The sequence below is a fragment of the Callospermophilus lateralis genome, chromosome 1 (genome assembly GCF_048772815.1).
Source record: "Callospermophilus lateralis isolate mCalLat2 chromosome 1, mCalLat2.hap1, whole genome shotgun sequence".
In the NCBI taxonomy this organism is placed as follows: domain Eukaryota; kingdom Metazoa; phylum Chordata; class Mammalia; order Rodentia; family Sciuridae; genus Callospermophilus; species Callospermophilus lateralis.
In genome coordinates, this window is record NC_135305.1 from 192,363,522 (window position 1) to 192,391,182 (window position 27,661).

Consider the following 27,661-nt stretch of genomic DNA (forward strand, 5'->3'; position numbering starts at 1 on the left):
TAATAGTTTAAGTGTTATATGTGCGTAAGACTTTAGTAAGAAGTAATTCAATGACTGTTCTTAATAGTTTAAGTGCTAAATGTGCATTAGACTTTAGTAAGAATAGCATACCTGTTTGATTGCTATCATCACTGTCTTTTGGAGGGAATTTTGTCCACTCAAAGTCAATTTAACAAGACAAATGTCTGTTATACGAATCAAATTAACAACTAACAATCAGTACCAGACCTTGTAGTATATAAGCAAGGACATTATTTCACATCCACTTCCATTTCAAACAAAAATAATTTTAATTAAACAATTTCTTGGCATTGTTCAAAACATTAATCAAGCCATTATCTCGTAAGACTGACTGACTTTACGAAGGGAAATTTCCAATCATGGTTTTAAAAAAGGCAAACCAGTAAGCCACATTAGAGATTAGAGATAATATACAGCCTATGCAGCCACATGAGAAATAGTTTATGCTGCTTTGTTATTACACAGGTAGTTGCTTCCTTCAGCTAAAGCCTGGAATCTTATATTTGTTTTATGCATATTGGGTTTTGTTCTATTAGTTGGCAGAAGACTGTACTCCCTTGAGTCAGCTGTGTTCGCTGGTCAGAATAAATTCCAGCATCTGACTTCAATTCCATTAATCACAGACAAGCTTGAATAAGTGAGTAAGATAATAGAAAGACAAAAAGAATGGTGAACATTGTCTGTGTATGCTATTCAATAATATGGAAAAGATCTGTGATACTCTTTTGAATTTAAGATATATGAACTGTCTATCAAAAAGGATAAAGTCCTTCCTACATGAAACACTGTATCCTAGGCAAAAGGTGTATGAACCAAGTAAAATATTATTACTATTATTAATATTTCTATCCTGAAAGAATTCAGGTCAATTTTCCTGTGAAGCCACCTTTGTTATTTCCTCACTTATTTACAAATGACCTGTTAGAATGAGTTTGGGGATATTTCATGATTGTACTATATCAATGCAGCACAAAATTTATTTCTAGAGTGAAATTTTATAATTCAAAAATCACTTTCTCAAGTACTACATTTCAAAACAAAGTCTAACAATTTATAAACTGCTTTATACAACAAGCAGCAATATTCCCTTTGAAGAAAATGACTATACAGTTATACACATTTAAATTTTCATTATGGACCACCAGAGGGACAGATTAGACTCAAAATTTTAAAGATGCTCTACTTCTAATTGAATGGTGTATAAAGTTATAATAGTTTATTCACATACCACATAGTTTGTAACTATTTCATCTTTTTATCCATTTAGGACTTGAATGTACTGGGACAGAGTTGGATTCAATGGTCATTTCAAGTCTTAGAATTCAAATTGCAATTCTAAAGTATGATTATTTAAATCTTAATGTCTAAAACACAATACCATAGAGATATAATGACCTAGTCATTTTTATTCCATTATGATATTTCTTATCTCTATGCATCATAAAGTCAATAGAATATTAACTTATTTGCATTGCCATTTGCTCCTTTATGCATATCTGAACCAGTGAACATGGTTTTTTCCCTGTATTCAAGGCTTCCTTTTATTTTTATGGATAGATGTCTAGGCCTTTCACACACTTCATAAAACCATGTCTAAAAATATCCAGTTCCCTTAATCTGCGAGGCAAAATTTTACAATTGTTATCAAAGGTAGAATTGTCTTTTTGAAACACCTTAAGTTTATAAATTAGTACAGTAGCACATATCTGATTCTTAGAATATGGAGCTGGAGGTACTCTTCTTTCATACTAGAAAATCAACTACATAATATCGTACAGTGTGTTTGAATGTATATACTGAAGAACTCTGCAAAATTTTAATCAAAGCCCACTTTCAGTTTGTTAAATAACTTCCTTGGAGAACCACTGAGAGAGACAGTGTCCTCATGATCAAATCATGAAACTCTTCAGAATTAATTCTTATAAAGGCAGTTTTGATTATGATGATCCAAGTAATGCAATGGTGGTAGGTTGGGTAAAGGCAAAGTTTTACTTTTAGATTCCCCAAATGCTGTCTCACTTGATTTAGGAGGGCTTGGGAATACCCAAGAATTATCTTCCAGAGAATTTCTGCCATAAGAGTTGTGTTCCTGAAAGTCTGTACCATCAGTAGGAATGGATCTCTCATTATCTGTCCATGATTGGAGAAGTGCTTTCTCTGATAAAACCTTTATATCTCCTGGTAAAGGAGAAGATGTAGTATGACAGAGAGCTTTGCCATTTGGTGACAGAGGGGGATGTCTTTTGTATGTTGCAGTGAAATTTGTCAAGTGCAGTTTCGTTCCTTCTTTCCCAAGGTCTTCCATGCATCCTATTGGTGTGCAGGCTAAAAAGAAAGCATAGGCTAAATAAATGTCCGTTTTCATGGCATTTGTGATCATAAAATATAATACTTCATTAGTCTTGCTAAATCCTAGAAATGATAATGAAATTCACATTTTCAAGATACAAATAAAGATCCTGTTCTAGGCCATTAATGTGACTAGTTGAAGGCTTGTAGATCATTTGTGTGCAAGTGGGGACTGAGAAAGCTGTTCTTAAGTTTTAGTTAAATATAATATTCCTTTGCTTATTCAAGGTTTTTCTCCATGGATATTCCAATAGTGATTTTTTTTTCAGAAATAATTCTATTTTTAATTTTTAGGAGCCAAATGAAGTTTTAATATACATTTAAAGACTTTTTATAGATAAAGCAGTTAAAATAAAAGTTGCAAATTAATTCTGTTTCTTATTAATAAACCTATAAGAGCAACTGTGAATTCTGCTGTGGTCACAATACAGGTAAAATCTTTTTAAAAAAGGAAAAATAATGTTTCATATACATGCAATAATGACTTAAGAAAAAGACCCTATTTGGCCACAGCCAGCAATTGGTAATATGGGCTTCCCCTCTATTTCTAACTCAACTTATCAGGGTTAAAAGATAAATGTATACTTAGCCCAAAGACGGCCAATGGTAACTAAGGATTTACTCTACGTAGTTTAGGACAAACAGAACCACATTATAAAATAAGCTCATTGTCTTTTTTCTTAGGAAGATGAATGGGGGTGGTGGGGGAGAAACAACAGAATTAACAGTGTTCAGCTTCTGGACAGAGGTACTATATAGGTCAGAAAAAAGACGAGGGGACAAACCTCAGTGATCTATAGTCTTATTTCTGACCACTCCTCAAAAACAATGAGCTCTGTGGTAAGGAGTGGTGACTTTATGCCTGCCACTGTATAAGGAAATATGCTGGTGAATTTACAGTCCCAAGCATCAAGAAGATATATCATCAACCAGCTAAGAAGGAACAACAGATAAACCACTTCTAAGCTCTGCTCCTTTATTATTCTTCGGAGTTAATGTTTACTATGTGAACAAAGAACCACATTAAAAACTCACTGCAAAATTATTGTGTCCCTTTAAAGAAAGGTATTATTTCTACCCTCTACTTGTAGTTTTTCATAGACCACAGAACACCATATTATTTTCCCTTCATTCTTAAGTAACCAGCTCTCCTGAACTAAAAGGAATTCTGAATTCAAGTTTTCTTCCCATTATGTAACATTTTCTTTCACTAAGAAACACTCCTGAGGAAAACTTATTTATGAAATACAGTTCTCTCAAGACAATGAAAATGCAAATAGCAATTTTAAATTAGGTGTTGATTATTTTTTTTAAAGTCTCATTCCTTTAAAAAGTAATATTCAAATTTATAGAACACTACTTTTTTGAAATAATACTATTATGTAATACTAGGCACAAATGCACTGATTTTTCTCCATGGTATTAAGAATAGTTAGGCAAACTACCTAACATAAAACTCAAAAAAGTTTAATTGGTCAAACAGTTAAATATGAAAGGCAAAGCAATGAAAATTTTTGGTTGAAGGAGATGTGGTAAAGCACTTAGCCTCCCATCTAATAAGCTATTCTTATAAGAAAGAAACATTAAGTTTATAAAAAATGCAAATAAATAATGAATCAGTTATTGTTTTGAAAACAAACAACATGAAAAGCCAGGACTCTGGTACATTCTGTAGCACTGGAATGAAAAATTGCTTTTGGGCTTTTTAAAAAATATATATATGAAGTAGTTGCGGTAAAAGGTCAACTAGAGCAAACTTAACACCTCAGCCTTATACACATAAGCAACACTTGGCTGAGAAAAGCCACAAGGGGAAAAGAATACAGTACTGAAGAAAAAACACATCAGCAACACCTTTATGTGTGAAGTTGACCAGTATGAGACTGAAGCCAAAGCAGAGAATGGGTAGGCTGTGAACACACTAAATATACTATGACTTATCAAACTCATTTGATGAGATTTTGATAAGATACGATGGCTAGCTGTTCTTCAAGCAGTTTAGCTGGAATGAGTAGTTTCCGGTAAATAGTAACTTGCCTTTCTTGATTGCAGTTGGGGTTTTCAGTTTTTGTAGCAGTTCAGCTTGTACTTGAGTCACCAGATGTAAATTGGACATTTCTCTCTTTAGTTCCCAGTATGCATGTTGCATATTATCACTGAAATAATTTTTTTTAAAGAAGTTAGTATTCATTCTTTTCATGAACAAGGAGTAACTTTAAAACAGAAGCAAGCAGATCTATATTTCTGCTCCTGTCAGTTCTGTGATGATGTAAATTAAACAACTGCAAGATAATTAGGACATTGTATATGAAAAGATGTTAAGAAAAACATCATCCTCTTAATTTCTAGCAAATAATTGTATGCATTAAACAGAAAGTTTAAAAAAAGAAGTATTCTAACCATCACGTTTTCTTACCGGTTTCAGAACTGATATTTTATTACAGTCTATAATGTGCACTGGTGTTAATATAATTTATAAGTAATAAGGAATATGCTTATTTGTAAATCTGATCAAGAATAAAGTTATAATCATATATACATGTATTTATCTTTTAATTATTTTGACATTATAAATTGAAATGATGTATCAATTGCTAAATATATACCCAAGTCCACATTAAAATAAAATTTAGGTTTCACACATTACATTCTTTATGTTTGACTGAGTTGTCTCATACTGTTGGTTCTAAATCAATGTGACATGACAGCATAAGACATGAAGAGCCAGATGATTTCCTCCTAAGGAAGAAGAATCTACAAAAGGAGGATTATATGAAACAAATAAAAATTTCAAAATTTTTATCATTAAAAGTATTTTATCTCAATTATCTGAGGAAATATAAATTATTTTAAATCTAATTTTTAAAGGTTTTATTTTCCATTAAATATTCTTACTTGATAGTCATAACTTTCTTTAGATTTTTAATTGTAAACTAAATAGACTGAAATCTTCAGCATATATTCTCACTTCATTGTACAAGAACACACAAATATTAAGTATAAAAATAGCTGATCTCATAGCATCCCAACAACCATATTGCATCTGAGAGATACACTACAATTTTAGTAGTAAGGAAATCAAGCTAAGCAAACATGTCACCTCTTGCTTTAATTTTTGCCTGGCCATATACAAAACTTAAACTTCAAGGCAATAACCCTCTTAAAATCTAAATTTAATATCCTAGTTAGAGAATCAACAAATATATCAATTATTTTGAATTGTGTAAGGTTAAATACCTTTTCTATTAAAATATTCTCATTCTACTTAGACTATAATAAACTTTGTACTGCTTTGCAGAAAAATGTTATGAACGTCACTGGATAACCTTTCGCGCACTGAAAAAAGACATGACTTTTTGCAGATTTTTGAAAGGCATGAAATATTTACTTTACAAAAATTAGTTAACCACTTCTTAACCAGTAAATGTCTGAGATGTTTGCTACAATTAATGTTTTACACAGGAGACAGTGTGAAGAGAACTGTTGATTCCTTGGTTCAATTCTAGGCATTTGGTATGTTTTCACATTATAAAGCACTTGGTATAATCACTGCACATGTACTAATTCATGCACACAGTCAGGATATCAATAAAACAGTTTAAGAACAGTTTATTATCGATATGACATGGTAAATGAATACGTGACTTGGAGAAAACACCCATGATAGTGTTAGGGTATTGAAATACCAAGTACATCTAATAATTCAAAACAGCTAGGCATAGAAACAAATATAAGAGTAATAACAAAATAGCATCTAGTACATATTTTTAAACTCAATTTAATTAAGACTGCTTAAAAATTAGATTAAGTTAAATACTGGGTCACCATGATTAACACACGTCATCATTTTGTCTTTTGCCCTTCATGTCACCTGAACTGAAACCTATAGTTCCAAAGAATTTAAGACCATTACTAAATATAAGCTCTCCCTCTTGTGGATAACAAAGTAATCGCAGTTAGTGCCACTTACTGTTAATATTAAAGTGCTATAGTCTTCAAAACTGTTTAAATTTTTTTTTTAATTCTATTAACTTGAACAAAGAGTTTAAACCATTAATTGATTAGAAAAGCCAAGTTGTTATCTCTCAAATTTTTAGCAGGGTTCCAACTAACCCCGGTGAATTATTAGGTATTTTATCTAGGTAGTTGTGAGACTATTCATAGTAGATTGCATGTCACATCATTCTAGTTTTGCTTTGAATGACATACAAGCAAAATCCTATTAATATTTACAGTTGTCTATGAAGATCTTCCGTAACTGCTTGAATACTGGTGTGTGACAATAAAGCAACCCAAACAAGATTCTAAAAAATAGTAGATTGAGCTGGGTGTGGACACAGACACCTATAATCCCAGCTACATGGGAGATTGTAGCAGAGGATTCTAGATTCAAAGTCATTAGGCCAGGCAACTGTAAGACCCTGTTTCAAAATAAAAACTTCTAAAAAAGGCTGGGAATGTAGCTAAATTACTACAGTGCTTGCCCAGCATGTGCAAGGCCCTGGGTGTCATCACCAAACAAAAAAAAGATATATTGAGCATTTATTCTATATACATTATATAATTATATATACATACCAACTTGGCTAACTGGGTAAACTTAATTGTGTACATGAGGAAACAGATTCAATAATATATTTAAGTAAAACTATGTTGTTTTTTCAAAACTCTTTTTACCTGTCCAGTCTAATGACTGATCACTGCATTTTGGGGGTAGCATTTCTCATATCCTCATCATCCACTCGCCAAGCACCTATAATAAGTTAACTGCCAATACAGTCTTCTCAGCCCAGAATGATACTTCACACCTCTGACTTTTAAATGTTATGAAACTTGCTTGTCTGCATCTCAAGAACTGGTTACAGTCCTGATTGTAAAATAAAATTGTGTAAAAATCCAGTCTTCTTAACTAATACTATATATGCATTTATTTAATATAGAAATAAATACTCCTATAAGAAAAACCTACTTAACTAAGTTTGTACTTATATCTCATACAAATTTTTTCTTTAGAAAAAATTTCCTTAATTTAATTTTCAAAAATTATATTTTTAACTGAAAGCTAGAGAATTAAAAAGTGTATATTTTACCAACTTTGATTCCCCCATAGTGTCTTTCAAACATTTTTGACTGCAAGGAATAGAAATCATTTTACACTCTTATATGTTCTATTGTGTTTTATTCCATATTTTTAAAATGCTCAACACAAAATTTCATGTTCATTAAAGAAACACAGAAGAGGATGAAAAACACTAATCCATATATTCTGAACCAGCAATTTATATTTTAATATCATCTATAACATAGCTAGCTCTATAAGTTTACAGATGATGAGCAAAAGAAAGACAGTAACTCCATACAGAGATATAGTTTTAAAACCTAAATTATCAACCTAAAGCTGACACTGAAACAGGGCACCAGCTAAATTTCTGACAGGGCTGTTACTGTAAAAAAAAAAAAAAAAAAAAATTGTTTTTAATATAATGAGTACCATATAAAAGGCCACCAGAAATCAAAACGGTCAATATGTCTTAAGAAAATATTATAGTACCTTCCTTTGCCTGGCAATATATAGAGGAATTAAAAAAAAAATTAAAAAAAAAGAATTTTCTAAATAACTGAAAAAAAAATCCTAAAAAAATCTAAGCTTTTTGGAGCTAGGGATGTGGCTCAAGTGGTAGGATGCTCGCCTGGCATGCGTGGGGCACTGGGTTCGATTCTCAGCACCACATAAAAATAAAATAAAGATATTGTGTCCACCTAAAACTGAAAAAAAAAAAAAAACTAAGCTTTTAGTTAATAGTTTTATGGATATATTCCTATATACTTTTTCTCTAATTAGTAAATTTAGCATCTGAGTTGTTTCACTTAAAAGAGGGAAAGTAACTTATGAAGATTAATAAAAACACAGGAATACATACTAGAAATAGGTATAAATGATGAAATGAAGAAAAAACAAAAGACAATATACATGTGGGAATGAGGCTAACATGAGACTACATGATATAACTTATCTTTACCAAAGTTAGGTCAAAACTTTGGTTAGGTTCTTTAGTTGCTAATCAAAAGGGAGAAACCTAACCAGTTTTGTATTTCATAGTGCCTACTAAGTTAAATGCAAACTAATTTGAAGAAAAAACACACACATAAAAGTGTATTTGAGTACTAAGGGGAGAGCCATAAGCATTTATTCTAATTGCACATTTATTTAACATATCATACTCTTGGCATTGTTTTAACACAAAGCAACTTTTAGAATGAATGTAAGGCAATTCTTTCTAAAAACTGTTTCTCTCAGCTGATCCTCTGAAATGATACTGAGCTTGAGAGAGCTGAAGGCTATTCTTTGATGCCATAATTATAGCTACCTCCATAGCCTCAAAAACTACTCACTTTCTTGGACCTTCAAATTCCTGCAAATCCTGTCATAGAGATTCTTCACTATCTTGATAGTTATCTGAAGCCTTCAAAGAAATATTTTTTGGAGGTAGTCAGCTTTTTAAGTTATTCTCAGTGGATATGATCCAAATTATGTAATCCCCAAATGGAAGCAGAAATCCTCTTCTATAGTATGTATACCTAATATACTGTTTTTATATAGCCCCAATTATTTAAGCTACTATAATCAATGTATTTATTGGTTCCCTGCTTCTTTTCAGAAATGATTTGAAGTGGCTTTATAAAAATGATAAATACAACACAATTAATAAGGGGAAACACAAGTTGATCAGAGAATAGGTAACTCTGACAAAGAAGATAACTTCTAAGGAAAAGTTTACATGAACACTGTACTAAATACATTATTTAAAAGGAAAAAAAAAAAAAAAACTTCCTTACTGCAAAAATAAATAAAATTTGAAGACAGAATCGAAATGCTGTTCCGATAGCAGAAGTGAATAGTTCCAGCAGAATGACTACATGGCCAGTCCACAAAAACGAAATATTTATTACTCTCACTTTACAGAAGTGCCTTCTCCTGATTTCCTGTTTTCCTTAGTTGATCATTTCTCTCAAGCAAATTTTTAACAGTAATAGGTCTGAGACAATTCATATTTTATTTAAATCACTAAACTCTGAAATCCAAATAACTGAACACTGAAGTCAAATCAGTATTTTTCATTGGATGGAAGATACCCATGTAGAGAGGCCTTCCTAACATAATAGGAACAAAAATTATTAATTTAAAACAAAGAAGTTACTTACGTAAAAATGGTAAGTATCTGAGGGAAAAAAAAGGGCTGAAGTGCATCAACTCTGATAGTTACTTCTGTTCTAAACCTAAGGGGGAATAACTCTCTTAAACTTTATGCTATTCCAAAGACGAACATTGTCTCTAAGACTGCCCTTAAGACAAAGGGATATTACTATAAATAGAAATGTGTAATTTCTCATGTTCAAAAAACAGGGTTTATTACAGAATACTTTCAAAAGCTAGTTCCTTAAAATCAGATCCAAAATATTATTTAATGTTCAGAAGCTTTGTCTAAGATATCATAATGTGCACCTTTCTACCACTTAAGTTCAAGGCTGCAGTTAAGTGAAAGTTAAAATGTTTTTATAAGTATATTGTGATCAGAGGTTAAATTCAGCATCAAAATAATATCTATTTGCTGTGTTTTTAAGGTTGAATCAAAACAGAAATCCAGGTACCTACCCAAAGTGACCTACAGAAGAAAACATGTATTATTTTAATGTTGAAGAATTTTCATACCTTGAAATGCTTAGTTTTTGGAGATCTCTGCTCTTCATACTGTCTTCCTGAGGTGGATCCTGTCATTTATTTTAAAAAATTTTTAAAAAAAGTTAAAATTATTATTCTGTTTATTCTCAGTTTGGTATTACCAAAGAAGATTCAAATTTTACAGAATATACTTATAATTGAATAGCATAAAACTAATTTCATATTCAATTTTAATAAAATATTACCAAGCTATCACAAATATTTCTAAATTACTTTAAATTTTTTAGAGAATATTTTAATTTTCTTTAGAAAATCAATAAAATTTCTCCTATGTAAAAGTACTTGGGAGTCCTACAAATGTATCTTTGAACATACCAATCTGAAGTCTATATTCAAAATAGTACAACACATTATCATACTGTTTATTCAAGGAAAATGTGAATGAACTTCTTGAGAAATTTAAAGTTTGGAGTATTTCATCTTTTTGTATTATTATAAAAAAGTCATCAAAATATTTTTACAGCTACTGTCTAACAAAAAGAGTGATCTAACATTCAAAGATTATAGCCAGTTTACAATGTTCTGAAGGTAATAAATGGATTTGTTTTCTAACTCATGCAGTATGGGAGTTTCAGGGTACCCATGGCTACAAATTCTTGGGAAATATTGAAATTATACAGAATTTGTATATTATAGGACTTCTCAGAACCTTTGATTCACAAAAGCACAGTCTGAACCTTCCTGTATGGGCTATTTTTAGGGACCTCAGACGTCTACTATAGAAACCCCAATTTTATTGGCCCAAAGTTTCTTATACTTCTTCAGCTACAGAGTTTGCATTACTTAATAGGATCAACTGTTCTGAATGTAAATGCTGGAATACTGGGAGATAAAGAAAATCTAAAAGTGGAATTACCTCTGCAACCTTGACCATAATAGCACCAAACACTAATCAAGAGAGTATACTATAAAACAAAAATGAAAACCTTAGCTGGGCACAGTGGCACACACCTGTAATCCCAGTGACTCACTTAGGCTGAGGCAGGAGGATTGTGAGTTCAAAGTCAACCTCAGAAACTTAGTGGGGCCCTAAGCAACTCAGTGAGATCTTGCCTCTAAAAAAAGGTATAAAAAAGGGATGGCATATATACACAATGGAATTTTATTCAGTATTAAAAGAGAATAAAATCATGGCATTTGCAGGCAAATGGATGGCCTTGGAGAAGATAATGCTAAGCAAGTTAGCCAATCCCAAAGAAAACAAAAGTGTCCCCCCCCCCCCATATAAGGAGGCTGACTCATAGTGGGGTAGGGAGGAGGAGAATGGAAGGATTATATGAATTCTAGATAGGGAAGGGGGTGGGAGGGAAAGGGAGAAGGCAGGGAATTAACAAGGGCAATGGAATATGATGGACATCATTATCCAAAGTACATGTATGAAGACTCGAATTGGGTGTCAACATATAGATATGAAAAATTGTGGTATATATGTGTAATAAGAATTGTAATGCAAAAAGTATATGTATAAAGGCATAAATTAGCATGTACTCTATATACAAAGACATGAAAAATTGTACTCTATATGTGTAATAAGAACTGTAATGCACTCCACTGTCATGTATTTAAAAAAATTAAAATCAATAAAACTTAAAAAAAAAAAAAAAAGAGGTGAGGATGTGGCTTAGTAGTTAAGCACCCCTGGGTTCAATACCTGGTACTAAAGAAAAGAAAACCCTAATATGTCCAAATAGAATGCTTCTCCACATTCCAGAAGGTATTATAAAATTCATTTAATAGAAAGGAAAGTACCATCTTAATGTTTGTATATTTGGCTGTAATAAGTATAAACAAGTTTATTAGTGTGAATATAAATTTCTTTCTTGGATTGTTCTAAGATTCCCACATCCAAGAGGATTTTAATCAGCAACACCTCTGAAATAAATTTAAAAGGGCATCAAGATTTCACAACATCAAGATTTCAGTTTGGAACCTTTGATATTGTTATTTCCATTCTTTTTATCCTCAGTTCATTTCTTTATGGTAATTATGAACATTTTCACTTCATAACCTCTATCTACCACTTAATAAATAAATGCTAGAGTGGGTACAATGCTTGAAATCTTTTCCCCCTCCTTTATCTCACCTTCAACCCTTAAAAGTTTGTTGTCTCTAATTTCATCATTAAAAAAAAAAAAAACGTTTCTTCCACTATATCTGTTTTTCTGTGACCAGTTTGCTTATAATAGATCTAAACTAAAAGCAAATTCACTCCCCAGCACCATCTAGTGGAAAAGAAAAACTACTAGTAACCAAAACTATGCCCTAGACCCTCAAACAGAGACCTAAGAGCACTGCCCCTCTGGATTACCCTCATTAAGTCTTATGGAAATAAGATTTGGTACTCAATACACTAAGTTCTGGGCACTATGCTAACTGCTTTATACATAATAATTTAACTTTCATGAAAAAAAAATAGGTACTTAACATCTAGAGAAAATAAATTCCCTAATAAGTTAAATGAAATTCCTAATTTTACAGTTAATAAGCAGCACAATTATGAGCCAGACTTCTAAGATTCTGTAGCACAGCTTTCTACTCTACAATAAAATATTCACCATGTATAATAGTTATTGTTGTGATTTAGATGTGGTATCCCCCCAAAGCAAATAATGTGAGACAATGCAGGAGATGTAGAGGTAAAATGATTGGGTTATTACAGCCTTAATGGGATCAGTGAATTAATTCCTGGATAGGGAATTAATTTAATGGTAACTGAAAGCAGGTAGGGTGTGGCTGAAGGAGGTGGATCATTGGGGCTGTGCCTCTGGGTTTACATTTTGTCCTGGTGAGGGGAACTCTCTCTCTCTGCTTCTTGGTGGCCATGTCCTGACCTGCTTTCCTCCATCACACCCTTCTGCCATGATGTTCTGACTCAGCTGGAGCTCTTCTAGCCACCTATGGACTAAGACCTCTCAAACCATAAGGCCCAAGATAAACTTTTCCTCCTCTAATTGTTGTTGTTAGGTCTTTTTGGTCACAGTTAACAAAAAAGCTGACCAAAACACATCAAATAATATCAAGCAGAATATATACACTAACAATTAGAACTCAGAGCTTCAAAGTGTAAATCTTGTAAGGAAAAGATGCTGGAAGCTTTTGAAGAAATTATAGTGTGTGGCCGGGAAAATCAACTTCCAATGTCAAGTAGGAAACACAAAAACCATTGGCATTTTATTGGCCCTAACAAGAGTTGACAGTAATTTTTATAATGTTTCCCCTTTACCAGAGCTGGGGACGCCAAAGGAAGTTCTTATTGCTTGGTTCAGAGGAATTCTTCTGGTTATAGCCAAGGCAGAATACTGTGTTATTCTTATCCTGGCTCATTCTTATCTAGTAGGCTGCCTCTGATAAAGACTACATTATAAAAGAGAGAAGTATTAGCTCCATCTATGAACACTTGGGATTCAAGGGCAGAATCCTGGTTGGCAGTCAGAAGTACAGGAGGTAGTTCCTCTTTTAGATAGCAGGATCCCAGAAGAACATGGAATAGCAGACATACTTCCTCAATAGTATTGGAATGCTCTGGTTATCAAAATGGTTGAGTTAAGAAATATTTAACTGATTACATCTAGTGTGAAATACATGAATATGTGAAATTATTATTTGTTTCAGGCTTTCACTAAGCTTTTCAATTTCTTTCAATAACTATTTCATATTTTGCATGTGACACAGTACTCTCATGCTCCCCTATTTCTTTATCACTTTCTTTCATTCTGAGTGTTATCTCCACCTGAAAACATATGGCCATACTTATTAGAGCTTAATGTATATTAATAGTAAACACACTCCTGGGAAGGACCTGAGAATCATCTCATGTTTTAGTGGATGACGTTAGGCTAACCACACTACAGCAGCTTGGCGGGTTTGGTTCTTTTCCAGTACTTGAATTCTCAACTATTTGCTAATAGTTAAATGTTGCCCTTAAAAGTATTATTCTTCTAGAAAGAAGCAGACTACAATTTTCTTTGTTGGTGGTAGGTTTTGAAAGAATTCTAAAAATCAAGTTGTCTTTGCAATGTTTAAATCAAATTATTAAGTTAAATAAAATGGGAAACTTAAAATGTTAGTTTTCTTTAAACTTTATAGGAAAAAAAACAAGAAAACTAAAGGAAAGGGAGTTTGAAAGAATAGTTACAATAAATAACTTTACAAGCCTTTTAAAAATAAGTCTTCAAAAAATGAATTACAAAATTTTAAGGTCAGGCTAAAAAGTACACAATGTATCCAATATTAGCAGAAATGATTAAAGGAGAAGATAACATGAACTTTTCAGGGAATGAATATTAGTAATTACATTAATAGTAAATCTATAGTTTAATATTTTGTGATAAATCCTACATCGAATGCACAAAGAATACTTAATTTCCCAATTAATAATTTTGTAGTACCATTTGTTTGGCTTTTTGCAGCTCAATTTTAAGATCATTACATTCTTTCCTCATCAGTTCCAACTCTTGTTCCAAACCATGGATCTTCAGGTCACAGCTCAACTTTTCCACCTCCCAGTTTGATGAAGGTGGATTTAAATTCCTCATCACTACAAAGAGGATGAATAATATAAAAACTGTTATCTTTGCCTTTTACATTGACTTCAATTCTAAAAATGTTATGCTGATTAAATATAGATAACAAAAATACAAAACATGTACAACCATAGTTTTGTTTTAAAAGAAATAGCAATTACTTCCAAATATCTATGCTAAAGAGTAAGACATCTAATGTTCTTGTTTTAGAATGTATTAACCACTCCATCTCTGATTCTGTTATTTAAGTCAAAGTATAAATTTGTCAGTATAGAACTTTAAGATACCATACCCATAAACAAATGCTAAAATGTAGCATATCAGTAATCTGTTTTGCATAAGCCAATGTTAAGACAGTGACAAAAATAATAAACTAAGGTTCAGCTAATCACTTCATCTAGTCCTTTCAGAAAGAATAAAGTTTGACCAACAAATCCAGGACACAGTGTCAAAACAATTTTATTCATAAACATTATACTATAGAAACTTAAAGCTGTACACTGCTTTATCTTTGACTTAGTACTTTTAGTCTTTCCATCTACAAAAAAGCCCAACCAATTACCATAAGAGATCTCATATACATTTTCTATTCAAAGATCTCTCAGAAGCCTATTCTTATTCTTTAGATTATCTCATGAGAATGTTCATAGGAACAGACTATAATCCGCAACCCCAGATCTAACTTCCCACCCCAACATCTCATTTGTGGCTTTTAAAAACCTTCAGGAAAAAAAAGAAAAAAACTGAAACTCTTCCGTGACTACATGTCTAGGCAAAATGTTCTGTAAGATGGATAAGACCGGACCTGGAAGTTATGATGAGGATGGAGTTTTAAACTCCTTTCCTACTCTATCACAAACTAATACTAGATAAAAATTAACAAATTTTCTCTAAAAAGGTATAATTTCTAACTGAAGTTAAAAGGAGTCAATATTGGGTGAAAGCAAAACAGAAAAACATAAGCCTAAAAATAATAGTATTAACACACATATAGAAAAATGATTCTGTTAGAATATTTATAATAAGTAATTGGCATACCCTGCTGAGTTTCCACCTCTGTTCTTAGCTGGAGGAGTTCTACTTCTTTAGATTGTAGCTGCTCATTCAATACTTTCAAAGATTCAGAGTTGTCTTTATTCTAGTTAAGTAGGGAAAATGCCAAATTACATTCAATAAAATCTATAGGTTGGTAGTATATGCTAATTTTCAGGTAGATGTTGAAAAAACTCATTCTAGGCCTTTAAAGGCAAGATGGGAAAATGAACTCAGTTCCTTACTAATTTGCTGTATCTAACATATGACATTTTAAATATAATGACTCCCTTCCATGTCATGATTTTTCAAAATAAGTTAGTGGCATTATATGTATTTAAGTCCTACAAATCATTACATATTAAGTACTTATTTTCGTTTGTAAGTTACAAATATAATTATTAATCATTTCCACTTTGCCTTAAGCATGTGTATTTTTAATTAATAAATGTAAATATATAAGCTCATTTTAAATTTTAAACCTTACAAAGGAGAAAACTCATTTTCAACATACAGATAAATTATTTCAAAACAACTTACCATCTTGTCCAATTTGCTCTTCAAATTATCTCTATCAATGCAAACTTCTCTATATGCATGGTAGGCTTTATTTACTTGTTCTCGTCCCACAGAACTTGTTTCTTCATCTAATCGAGCTCCTACAAGCTAATGGTATAAAATCAGAAAAGGAAGTTATAAGAGGATATTTTACAGGGAAAAAAAAAAAAAAGTCAGTCAGTCTTCTGATGGCACCATACTACTTCAGTGCAGGGATAGAGCCTAGCCTATAAGTGAATATTGTTCTTCCATATAATTAATCTTTACTGATTAAGAAAGCAAAACAGGGCTGGGGTTGTGGCTCAGTGGTAGATTGCTCACCTAGCAAGTGCGAGGCCCTGGGTTAGATCCTCAGCACCACATAAAAATAAATAAACAAAATAAAGGTATTGTGTACAATTAAAAAATAAAATATGTTAAAAAATAGAAAGCAAAACAATATAGAATACTTCTAAAAAGCCTTCTATGCTTTTACTTAACGCATTTTATCCTTTATAGTATCTGATTAAACCATCATACTACAACGGAGTATACTATTCTTTTGACGTACTTAGTTTATAGCATCTAATTTCCACTATCTGAAAAAAAATAGTGAATTAAGTCATACTTGACATTTTAATAAATAAATGTGTTAGTTCATTAAATCCCTTATTATTCCAGAATTGGAATTAATATGCTTACTGGTCACAAAGTACAGAATAATTTCCAGAGGTAACTATACATAAAATCCCATTTTTGCACTGAATTTTAAAATGAATACAGCTATGAGCTCCAAAAAGTTTCCTTTTCTCAGTTTATCCCAGTGTATTACTAATTTACTTAATTACTGTAAAATTCATGTGAATATAATAAAATTATCATTATTTTTATAACTGACTCCCCTCACTTTACTTTCCCCTACATGTAGTGAACTCTACCACACTTCATCCTCAAGTTTTTAAAATATAGGATAATTCATTTCTTTGGCTTTTGAGAACTCATTTTCTTTACCCTTTATGGAAGCTGCTATTTACAAGACAAAATACAAATCTGAGATGAAGAAACACAACTAAGAAGTCAAAACTTTAAAACTTAAAAATAAATGGATGATTGAGGAAGATTTTCCAACACTGAAAATAATAGTAAGTCTGGTGACATAGTAAATCAGCTACCTTACTTCATAACATATGGAAGCGTCAGCTTTCTAAAGGAAAAAGTAAATGACATTAATTTATCAGTTAAAATAATTATTTCTATTATGCATGTGAAAGAATAAATGAGAATGTGGAGGTAAGATTTCAGTTCTGGTGAAGACCTTACTAAACATTAAAACAAAGTTCCAGAGCTTTCTCCTTTGAAACTTAATTTTCTTCTTTGGTATGTTATTTATTTTTGCACAGATTTCAAATTTCTGAGTAAGATACATACAGCTATGAAGGTAAGGCAATCTGAAAAAAAAAGAAAGAAAAATACTAGGAATATAACTCCTCCAATTTGTTAAAACCTAATCTACAAACATTTGGCAAGCACATATTATATGAAAAACAGTATACACTTAAAGCCAGGGTTTGAGATTTGTAGAGATATCCTTAGAAATTTAGCATAATCATGGAATATAAGACAGAAAATATCTGAAATTTAAAATATATTTTGAATTATTTTTCACATAATAAATCATAATGAAGATAGAAGAAATTACCTTTTCTTCTAAAAACCTTATTCTTTTCTTTAAGAAAGAGTTCTCTTTTTCTGAATCTTTAAGTCGTTTTTTGATGTCTTCATATGCAGTGACAAGGGCAAAATGTGAAGCAACAGACTCATCTCCTGAATATATTGATACAGGAGTCAATGTATCTCTTCTATGGGCTTTTTCATGATTCAGGATGCAGATATCATCTTCTACTAGTGCATCCATGACAGCTATTTAAAAGAAAAAAAGAAACATGAAATACAAATATCTCAAGGAATAAATGAGCAGAAAAAAGATATATTCAAAATAATGTGAATACTGGGTCAATGTTTAAAAAATCCTATTTTCTTTTAGAGGCAGTGAAGCATACGAGTTTATGTGTAGGGGTGCACACACCTGCAATCCCAGTAACTCAGGAGTTGAGGCAGGAGGATCACAAGTTCAAGGTTAGCCAGGGTAAAGTCTCAAAATAAAAATTTGGGGTTAGGGTTGTGGCTTGGCAGTAGAGTGCTTGCCTTGCATGTGTGAGGCTCTGGGTTCAATTCTCAGCATCAAATAAAAACAAATAAACAAAATAAGGTATTGTGTCCATTTACAACTAAAAAAGTTATACTAAAAAAAACAATCAGTGGGGCTCGGAATGTATCTCAGTGGTAGAGCATTCTGGATGCAGTACCAAGAAAACACGGATTGTCAAGGGGTTGGGGTAGGAGCATAGCCATAAAGCATTTAAAACCATGATCTATTATCAGGAAGCTCTATAAAAATCTACGAAATACCAATTTCACCAAAGAATCAGAATTTTTAAACACTTTATGCCCACATATTTTTTCCTCATTAACACTTACACTTTCAGATCTACAGTAGCAAGATTTTATAGTTTATAAAACTGTCAATTTTCAAAAATTCTTCAAATTCATGACATAAAATTATAAAAATTTTAATACCTTCTCTACTATATTCTTTCCACACTAGTAATGTTTGTCATATGTTCACAATAGAAGACAAATTAACATTTGAGTGTCTACTATGTCCTAGTACCACACACTACATTCTTTCAATATTATCTCATTTAATCATATAAACATTCTGTCAGGTAGGGATCATCTAAATAGGTAGGCCTTATTGCCTAAAGCTAGTGAAACTTTAGCTCTATGAGGGCAGACGTTATGTCTATGTTGTTCATCACTATGTCCCCAACTCATCAGCGTACATGAAGTACTCAATACTGATCATTACATGAGTGGATAAAATAGGATTCAAATCAAACTCTGACTCCAAAACCTAAAAGCAGGAGCCAGCTACTTTCTTTACTTACTGAATATATATACTTGCTTGTGTATCTGCTTTTGCTATTAAGTTCGATATTACCTTCCCATCCAAGAGTTATGTACCTGGAAAAATGCTACGGAAGAACTTGTAGCTGAAACCTTTTAAGACCTCTTGGGAAAAACAGAGTAAAAAGGATTGTAGGTCATGTTAGAAAATCTAAAAGAATTCTTCCAAATATTTTTTACTTTAAAATAAAACACTAAATACAGCATTCTAAATAAGAATACCAATGGAATTTCACATAGATTAGTAACTAATGATTGCTAAAAAAAAAAAAAAAAAAAAAAAAAAAGGTTTTTTTTTTTTTTTTTTTTTTTTACTATTCCTTGCTTGGAATAAAATTTGATTACTAATATTAGACTTTAAGATCATTATAGATCAAAAAATTAAAGTAGAAGGGTATTAAGTAATTTTTCCAAAGTAAAATAGTAGAGAGTTTAGATATAAACAAAATCAACCACAAAATTCATCTTTCACTAGGCCTGCTTTCCTCTGGAACTACCTTCCCCATGTCAATTAATGCCTATAGTTTGTTTTGCTTTATCTCAGACAATGTGAATAATTAACAAAAGGCTTTGTGTTTTTCTGAGTCTGGTCTACTATCATTATATTTCTGCTTTTCTAATTTTATAACTGAAACTTTCTGGTTGCTCTCAACTGAAATCAAATTTTGGAGTATCTAAACAATTTGTGTCTTTGTAGGATCACAGAAAATGTAGGCAAAAATAAATGTGTACACTATGTGTTTTGAATAGGTAAAACCTACCATCCAGTCAATCCACACCAATTCCAATTTAAAATTTTCTAAACATATGAGCAATTTCTATTAAGTTAGAATTTTTTCCCAGGTAATCAATAAAGTTCAAAAACAAGTATGGACTATGCTATTAGCAGTATCCAAAAAGTGTCAAGATTCTTATTATAAATAACTACTGCAAGCTACACTCTTTGCTAGTAATAGTTTTAAGATTTCCTCCTCTAAACTGGTTTACTTCCCCTAAATTCAACTATTTCAAGTTACTAAACTTGTTTACTTGTGTAATCTGTATTCATTTTTATCATGAAATGACCATGATGAAAGAAAAAAAGCAAGAAAACTCAGTGAGAGAGACAGATGTCCAGAAAAATAATTATTATACCTAAAGGTAGGTAATATATTTGAAACAATTCAGAATGATGCATGAACTGTAGATGGGGAGGAATGACTTTCAAAGAAGATACCATAACAGATCAAATGACTGTGTAGTTATCTTTATTGTACTTATTGTTCTTAAACCTTTACATTCTGCTTTCTTCTAGCAGGAGGAACAAGTTCAAAAATCTGGAAAAGTGTTGGGGAGGTTGAAAAGCATAATGGTAGATGAGATTAGAAACATGCGATGAAGATAAATGGAGATGATCCTTTATGATAGACAGACATATATTTTGGTCTTTATTCTGCAGAACTTTTAAAAAGATAGAAGTGGACATGGTTAAAGTATAAAAATATTTACACATATTCATTAAAAACATTCATGACTGCTTTGGTTTGGATGAGTATCCCTCAAAGGTCCACTCCCCAAGGCTGGTGGTACTGGTAGTTAAGTACTATGGACCTTTAAGAGATAAGACCCTATGGGAGATCTGTAAGTTATTGGGGGCATGCCTTCAGAGGTGACTTCAAGACTCTGATCCAGTCTTCTCTGCTCCCACTTCTTGGCTTGTGATATGGGTAGTTTGTGCTTAGATGTGTCCTTGCCAAGATGTGCCATCCTTGCCAGATGCCCAAAGCCTGGAAGTGCACTTGAACCTCCCAAACTGAGCAAAATAAACCTTTTCTTAATAAGTAGCACATTCTCAGGCACTTCACTTAGTAATACAAAGCTGATTCATACAACTCACTAAATAAACTACTTAGTATTGGCTGTTTACAAATATTTGTCCCATTTAATTTTCAGGACCATCCTAATTAGGACTACAGATGAAAAAACTGGGAACAAGAAAGGTTATGAAGGTTAGCCAGAATAAGACAATTAGTATGTAGCAGAGGTACTTGGATTTCAGAATGTGAGCTACCAATATTTTCCCCTCTCCAATGAATCTATTGCAAACCTTCATCGAGAACTATAAAACAAGGAACACACTAGAAAGTTCATAAGCACTTTAGATGGAAGGTAGGGGGTGGTGTACTGAGACAACAATACCACATTTTATACAATGATAGCTTGTCACTTTTAGGTAAAATGAGTAGTCAGACTTGTTCATTCTGTTATCTTTTTAATTAATAAATTATCAAAAAATTGCACACTGTGTGGTCTAAATAAAAGAAAACTATTTGCATATAATGGATTTTTCAAGTTTTATATCATTCTATATGTTGATTCTATAAATATGATTTGGAAAGTAGTATAAAAATTGTTTATCTATACTAAAAATTATATGAGAACTAGTCACATGAACAAGAGAAAATCCACTAGCACTACATACATCAAGTTTTATTGTTTTAAGCAGTTGGTATTTAAATTCACTGTAAAATGAGAATCAGAATTTTAATTTCTATTCCAAAATAAATATAAAATCAAATGCATCAGAATGTAAATATGTACTCTATTATTCTGAACAAACTGGACCTCTGGAGATTAAAAGCCATAGTGTCCAGGAAAATAAGATCTTAAAAAGAAACCAATTAATATGAAGCAAATATCCCATTATATTTATTATTACAATGAAATTTGAGGGCAAAGTAAAAGTAGAATATTTGTAGCCTTCAGTTTTATTATTTATATAAGCCTCCTTCATCCTTCCTTAACCTTATTTCTACAGAGAAGTAAGGGGAACCACAGTAGTTTGCCTCAATGCAAAGGCTCAGTTTTATATATTTTTGCTGTGTTACAATGTTTCTTAATAGATATACAAATAAGCAGGCCCATAAATTTGACTTTTTGGATAAGTGGTAAAAACCTAATTTCTTATCACTACACTTAACTAGATTAAGCTAGCTTTAACATTTTGAAAAATTTACCTAAATCTGATTTTATTTATCATAACTTAAGTTTTCTTAAAATAGCAAACGTTTGTTTCAATTACTCATATTTTAAAAATAAATGCCAGGAATAGAATATTGCCAGTGAAAATTAGAATTCCTGGGCTAGGGGTAGAATGCCCAGTGTTTAGACAGCCAGCACCATCCCCATCCTCCCACCAAAAAAAGAGAGCGAGAACACACTATCAAAAAAGACAATATTTTCAGTAGTCCAGCAGGAATTAGTAAATTAACTTTTAAAACTTAACAAATGTCAAAACATTGCCCCAATACAAGTAGATTTCTCTCAATCATGAAAATCAATAATAAACTATTCCAGAGACATCCCACAAAGAAATTTGGCTTTTTCAAGAACATTCCAAGAAGCTGGACATGACGTAAGCCAGGATTAGAGAAAGTGAGGTATGGAAGGGACTACTGCCTTAGAATTACTTGGAGTTCTGTGCAACAATATTGATTACTTGGCTCCAATAAAGATCTATGTAAATTAGAATATATGATAGAAATATCAAACTGCACTTCAATAAGCACCCCAGGCAATTTTAAGGTCCATACTAATGTAAAAACTACTCATCTAGATTCAGTAAGAGTTAACAAATCACTATATGAGTCATAGAATTCCAATTATAACTATTATTTTTGAACATCTGTAGGCAAGGATAGATCTATGGTACCAACTGGTAAATACCACCTAAATCTTTCATGAAGATTTAAGGATTGAGGTGAAAGATGACAATTATTGATGAGAATAATAAAATTTCAGGAATGATAATGGAGAAAAGAGGGCGCTATTTATCAGATAAGGTGGGCAGAAAAGGATACTATCTGAGGCTAATGGAAAGACACCTGGGGAAAAGGTTCAAACATTATTAGTATTGTTTTAAAAGATGTTAAATTTCAGTGTTCCCTATAATTGACACGGAGAGGAGTCTCTTCTTCAAGTTACATACACTGGGGTTTGGTAGACTACAAAACATAGAAATATCTTCTGAGACTACACTGGTCTTTTTTCTGAAAATAAATAAGATTATCCTGCCATTTTTCAATATTGTTATGTTTATTATTTTACTGATCACTTGCTATATGTCAAGTACTAATGCTTTTATATGCATTTTCCTACTTCTTAGGTAGGTACTATTATCCTATTTTATAAAGTTTTATCTGTAGTTACTCAACAAATGAGTGGCAAAGCTGGGATGTGAATTCACATAAACTGTCTCCTAAATTTATGCCCTTGATGCAACATTCTAAATAGAACAAAAAATTAATTCTGATTTTCCTAATAAGATTCTGGATAAGTCAGAACTCTGGTAGAAAGAACACTGGTCTAGCACTCAGAAAGCCAGGTTCTATTCTAAGATCAGCCACCTGGACTGTAGATTAGTTCACTTTACCTCTCTGGATCTAAATTTTCCCATCTATAAATGTCAGTTGGACTATCTCACTAAGATGTGACTTTACTAAACTATGAAGGCAAAATTTTAATCCAAATACAGAATAGCAACCTGAACAGATAGAAGGAATTTCACATTTGTGCCAGAAACTGAGTAACAGGTCAAATATACACATTACCTCAAGTCTACACTAAACTTGGTCAGAAAGGTATTATTACCTTAGTGAGGAAACTGAGGCTCAGATGTGAGGTAAATGTGCCCATAATCACATCAGCAGTAAGTAACTGGGGTTTGAATCAAAATTACACAGTAGGCTTTTTCCTCTATTCTGTATTGTTCCCTGTAGTGAATCTTGTTTAGAATTTCCATCACCTTTCTATCTCTTGAGATGTTAGGATATTCTTGAGCCCATTTCATACAATTAGTTAAGATACTATGGCACAAGGATTAAGTCTTAAGGAGGCAGAGAGACCAACACTTACTGCTCTTTGTCCATTAGTAATGAAACAATTAGGGGCAGGGATGGCTTCCCAGTTTATAAAAAAGGGATTATTAAGTGCCTTTTTTCAAGATACAATCTGATCTCTTAATCTAGGTACCTTAGTAATCAAATTTAATCTACTATTCAATAAGTGTCCAAAAAATAAAATCAGCATCAGATACACAATATGAAAACTCCAGTTTCATTTTTATGGTCCTCACTGACTCACTAACTGCCTTAATTCAGAAATTTAGTTTGTGTGGACAGGGAATCCTAAGACTGTTTCAGGGATAGCATAATGTAAACAGCAGTCTACTTCTTTTCATTCCTTTAAGTAATTTATAATGCATTAATAAATGACACTGGTGTTACTAATAAATATTTCCTAACAATGATAAGAATATTAGCACCATAAAACAGTTACATTGATTCCACTACGTCATGGATTATAAAAAAGGTATCACATTATTTTACTTAATAATTATAATAATGTTCTGTGTTGTTAACTTTTTGTTTGTTTGTTTGTTTTGTACAGGGGATTGAACCCAGAGGGGCTTAACCTTTTTTATATTTTCTTTTCTTTTTTTAAAGGGGGAAAAACATGAACAATTTAATAGAACAATGGGCACCTAGAAGAACAGGGAGTATTAAATAAGAAATTATTATATACTTATTAGATTTTCTTTAGAGACAGGGTCTGGCAGAATTGCTCAGGATGGTGCTAAATTGGTGAGGCTTGCTCTAAACTCGCAGATCCTCCTGCCTCGGCCTCTGAGCCGCAGGGATTACAGGTGTGCGCTTGTTAACTAATATTAATCAGATAGTTATGGTACACCAAGTAGTATGCTTCACCTTTTAGGGCACCTATCTCATTTATTCTTCATAAGAATTCATCAAACTTACATAAAACCTCTGAGGTTGGCTATAATATCCCCATTTCACAGAAGGAGTAAATGAGACATGAAGAGGGATAGCTGACTCCAAGGCCAACATAACTCTTATAAACTATGTTTTGCTGTCCCAGAAAGTAAGCATTACCCTCATTTTAAAGATAGGGAAAAGGAGAAGGAAGACCTCTTTCCAAGTGTCAAATGAATCAATGGAAAATTCACTGCTTAGATTCTGGAGTTCTGATTTAATTCACTACCATTTTCCATTACACTACGTTGTCTCTTTAATATTAAAACTTAATATCGGCATACAATTTACATTTACAAACAATAATGCATTAAAATTTCATAATCATCTTGTGAATAATCTACCACTCCCAATTTACAGAAAAAAATATTGATTATCAGATTGGGCAAATTAGAGCGTTTAAAAAGAAGTGAAATTTAAGTTATGCCCTAAGATATTGTTCAATCCATTTTAAAATTCCAATAATAAAAAAGAAAGTGTCTTCTATGTTTAAGGAGCAAGGTCAATTTCAACCCTGGTACATCAGTGTCTTCAATCACTTTACGGTATTTCCAATACGTCGGAGGAGGCCATTTGTTTTGATCTACCTGTATTACAATTTTCGTGGTTATTTTATTTCACTTTCAATTATTCGAGCTCCTTGTGTGTGGGAGATTGGGTGTTAGCCTACCTTGCAACCGAAATAATCCAAAACGTTACTGGAATCGACAGGTTAGACACCGGAGAAATGGCGAATACCTACAGCTTGCCAGCCCTCGACAAGGTGCAAAGGGCTGATGTTCATTGCTCAGACGCCCAGGTAGTACCGCCCTAGTTACACGTCCCTCTTTCCTTTCCGATATAAATGCCATCTCGGTGAATGAAATCAAACTGGAAAAAGCCCCAGTCAATCAGAGCATAGAAGCAAATGAGCAATAGGTGAAAAGTAAAGTGAAGGACAAGAAGGGGCCTGGAACAGCTAAGGCGCGGGGATGTCACGGCCAGGGAAGCCTGGGGTGGGCAGCTCCCCAAGGAAGGGGGCGTGGGAGAGGATGAGGGAAAAATGACGTGTGGCTTCGACCCACTACAGCACGGAGGTTGGTCCCAGCACTGCCGGCACGCTAGCTCCCACCCAGCCCAAACGATTCACTCACCCTGAACCCTGGCTACGTGGGGCCGCCCCTGGGGCCGCCGAGTTTCGATTCCCCAGTGTATGGAAACCGCCTGAAAACAAACCGGGTCGCCAGGGGTCACCAAGGGCTTCCGGTTTCCTCGAAGACACCGCTGCTTCCCCAGAGAAGGTGGCGGCTCCAGGTGCGCCGCAAAGGGATTCCCATTTCTTCAGCCTCAGCGGAGCTCGCGACGCAGCCCTGCCCTTGGGCAGGGCCCCTGGGGGTTCTGGAAGGAGGGGCCCGCCGAGGCAGGAGGGGCCCGGCGGCCGCGGGAGCAGGCCCGTTACCCAGCAACGCGCGCGCGCGCGCCCGAGACCCAGGCCCGTCGGCGCCGGCTGGCGTCGTCGGGACTCGCTCGCGCTCGTAGCCGCGTCACGCGCCGCAGGGGCAAGCCTTGTCGAGGGAGGGTTGAAAAGGTGGAAGAGCGCCTCAGAGCCGGAAAAGCGGGTGTCGCCTTACCGGGGCTCCACGTTAGGGCCGCGCAAGGAAACCGGAAGTCAGACCCGCGGGAGCTGGGAGGGCGTTCGCGGAGCCGGGCTGGAGGAGGGGCCGGAGAGAGCAGCGTACTACGTGTCCCGTGAGCCTCCGCGACGGGACAGGGCTGGGCCGCGGCGACGCGAGGAGGCGGAGTGGAACTGGGTAAGAGCTTTGCTCGCCGCCGCGGCGGTTGGTCCGAAAGCCGCCTTCGGGGGCGCCCTCTAGCGCGTCTTTTTTTATCCGCGTCCACCCGGTATCCCAGCGTGGGGTGCGAGTCGGCTCAGCCTAATAACGCCTTAGGGGTTGCCGCTGTCGCCGCTGTGTGGCCGGGACCCGGGACGCTTGCTGGGTTAACTGGGAGGGCGCCGTTTTAATCCCTGCGGCCTGCTTTTCTGGGCGCGTTGCGGACTCTCCGGCGACCGTTGGAAGCACTTAATGGGCGAATACCTCAGGGTCACAACAGTTAATTCACTAAAGAACTCGGGTTCCAGCACACTGCTCGGCAGGTGGGATAGAGAGCGCAAAGATCTCGGCCGCTCCCCTAGAGCTGTCAACGCCCTGGGTTCTTTCAGCAGAGAAGACAGTCTTGAGCTGAGGTGCGACAGTCTATGGGGTTCTCAAAACGAACCCCCGAAGCTCTAGATCATTTCAGGCTGAGCAGGCAAACGAATGAACAGTAATTATAGGAAATTTATCCTCGGTAACCGCCAATTAGTATCACAGACGCCCCTGGCCACCCTCTCAAGTAGTGTTTTGTCAACTGGAGTCTCTCACCTGTCGTCACTGTTCTGGTAGAAGGTCTTTCTGCATCATGTAGTAAATTAGCCCAACTGTAAGCTCAAGAGAATGGGTTCAACAGGAGAATTTATTTGAAGATACGTTTTCATAGTTGTTAAGCCTGTCTTTTTAAATTTTAATTGAAAAGTCACAGATGTTGCCAACAAAGGCCACAACTTTGTTACATGGTGGTCGAGAAAATATTTTAGAATCTAT

At 33.9% G+C, this 27,661-nt stretch overlaps 2 protein-coding genes across 3 annotated transcripts in view; one reads left to right on the plus strand and one right to left on the minus strand.

Moving 5' to 3' along the window:
- Positions 1-271: 271 nt before the first annotated feature.
- Azi2 (5-azacytidine induced 2) lies at positions 272-26,723 on the minus strand. Of its 2 annotated transcripts, none has more exons than XM_076843041.1 (8): positions 26,174-26,723; positions 17,903-18,123; positions 16,207-16,332; positions 15,673-15,772; positions 14,500-14,648; positions 10,082-10,140; positions 4,408-4,526; positions 272-2,346 (listed from the first exon to the last, which is right to left on the minus strand). In XM_076843041.1, the coding sequence occupies exons 2-8, from the start codon at positions 18,116-18,118 to the stop codon at positions 1,934-1,936; spliced, it is 1,182 nt and encodes a 393-aa protein (XP_076699156.1). In that variant the 5' UTR covers positions 18,119-18,123; positions 26,174-26,723; the 3' UTR covers positions 272-1,933. The 2 variants fall into 2 exon arrangements, with proteins under 2 accessions (XP_076699156.1, XP_076699164.1); XM_076843049.1 differs by having other exon boundaries at positions 26,651-26,722.
- Positions 26,475-27,661, plus strand: part of Zcwpw2 (zinc finger CW-type and PWWP domain containing 2) — a 140,234-nt gene continuing 139,047 nt past the window's right edge. The window contains exon 1 of the mRNA XM_076843076.1: positions 26,475-26,830. The gene's annotated coding sequence lies outside the window, so the exon portion shown is untranslated. The remainder of the gene's footprint in view (positions 26,831-27,661) is intronic.

Bases quoted from the DNA above. Each gene is read 5' to 3' on its own strand.
- Azi2 (XM_076843041.1), bottom strand. From the start codon at position 18,118: ATGGATGCACTAGTAGAAGATGATATCTGCATCCTGAATCATGAAAAA. The intron at 14,649-15,672 runs GTATGCCAATTA...TCCTCTTTGTAG, and splicing joins AGAGGTGGAAACTCAGCAGG to TGATGAGGAATTTAAATCCA. The intron at 4,527-10,081 runs GTATGAAAATTC...AAATTATTTCAG, and splicing joins CAAAAACTAAGCATTTCAAG to TGATAATATGCAACATGCAT.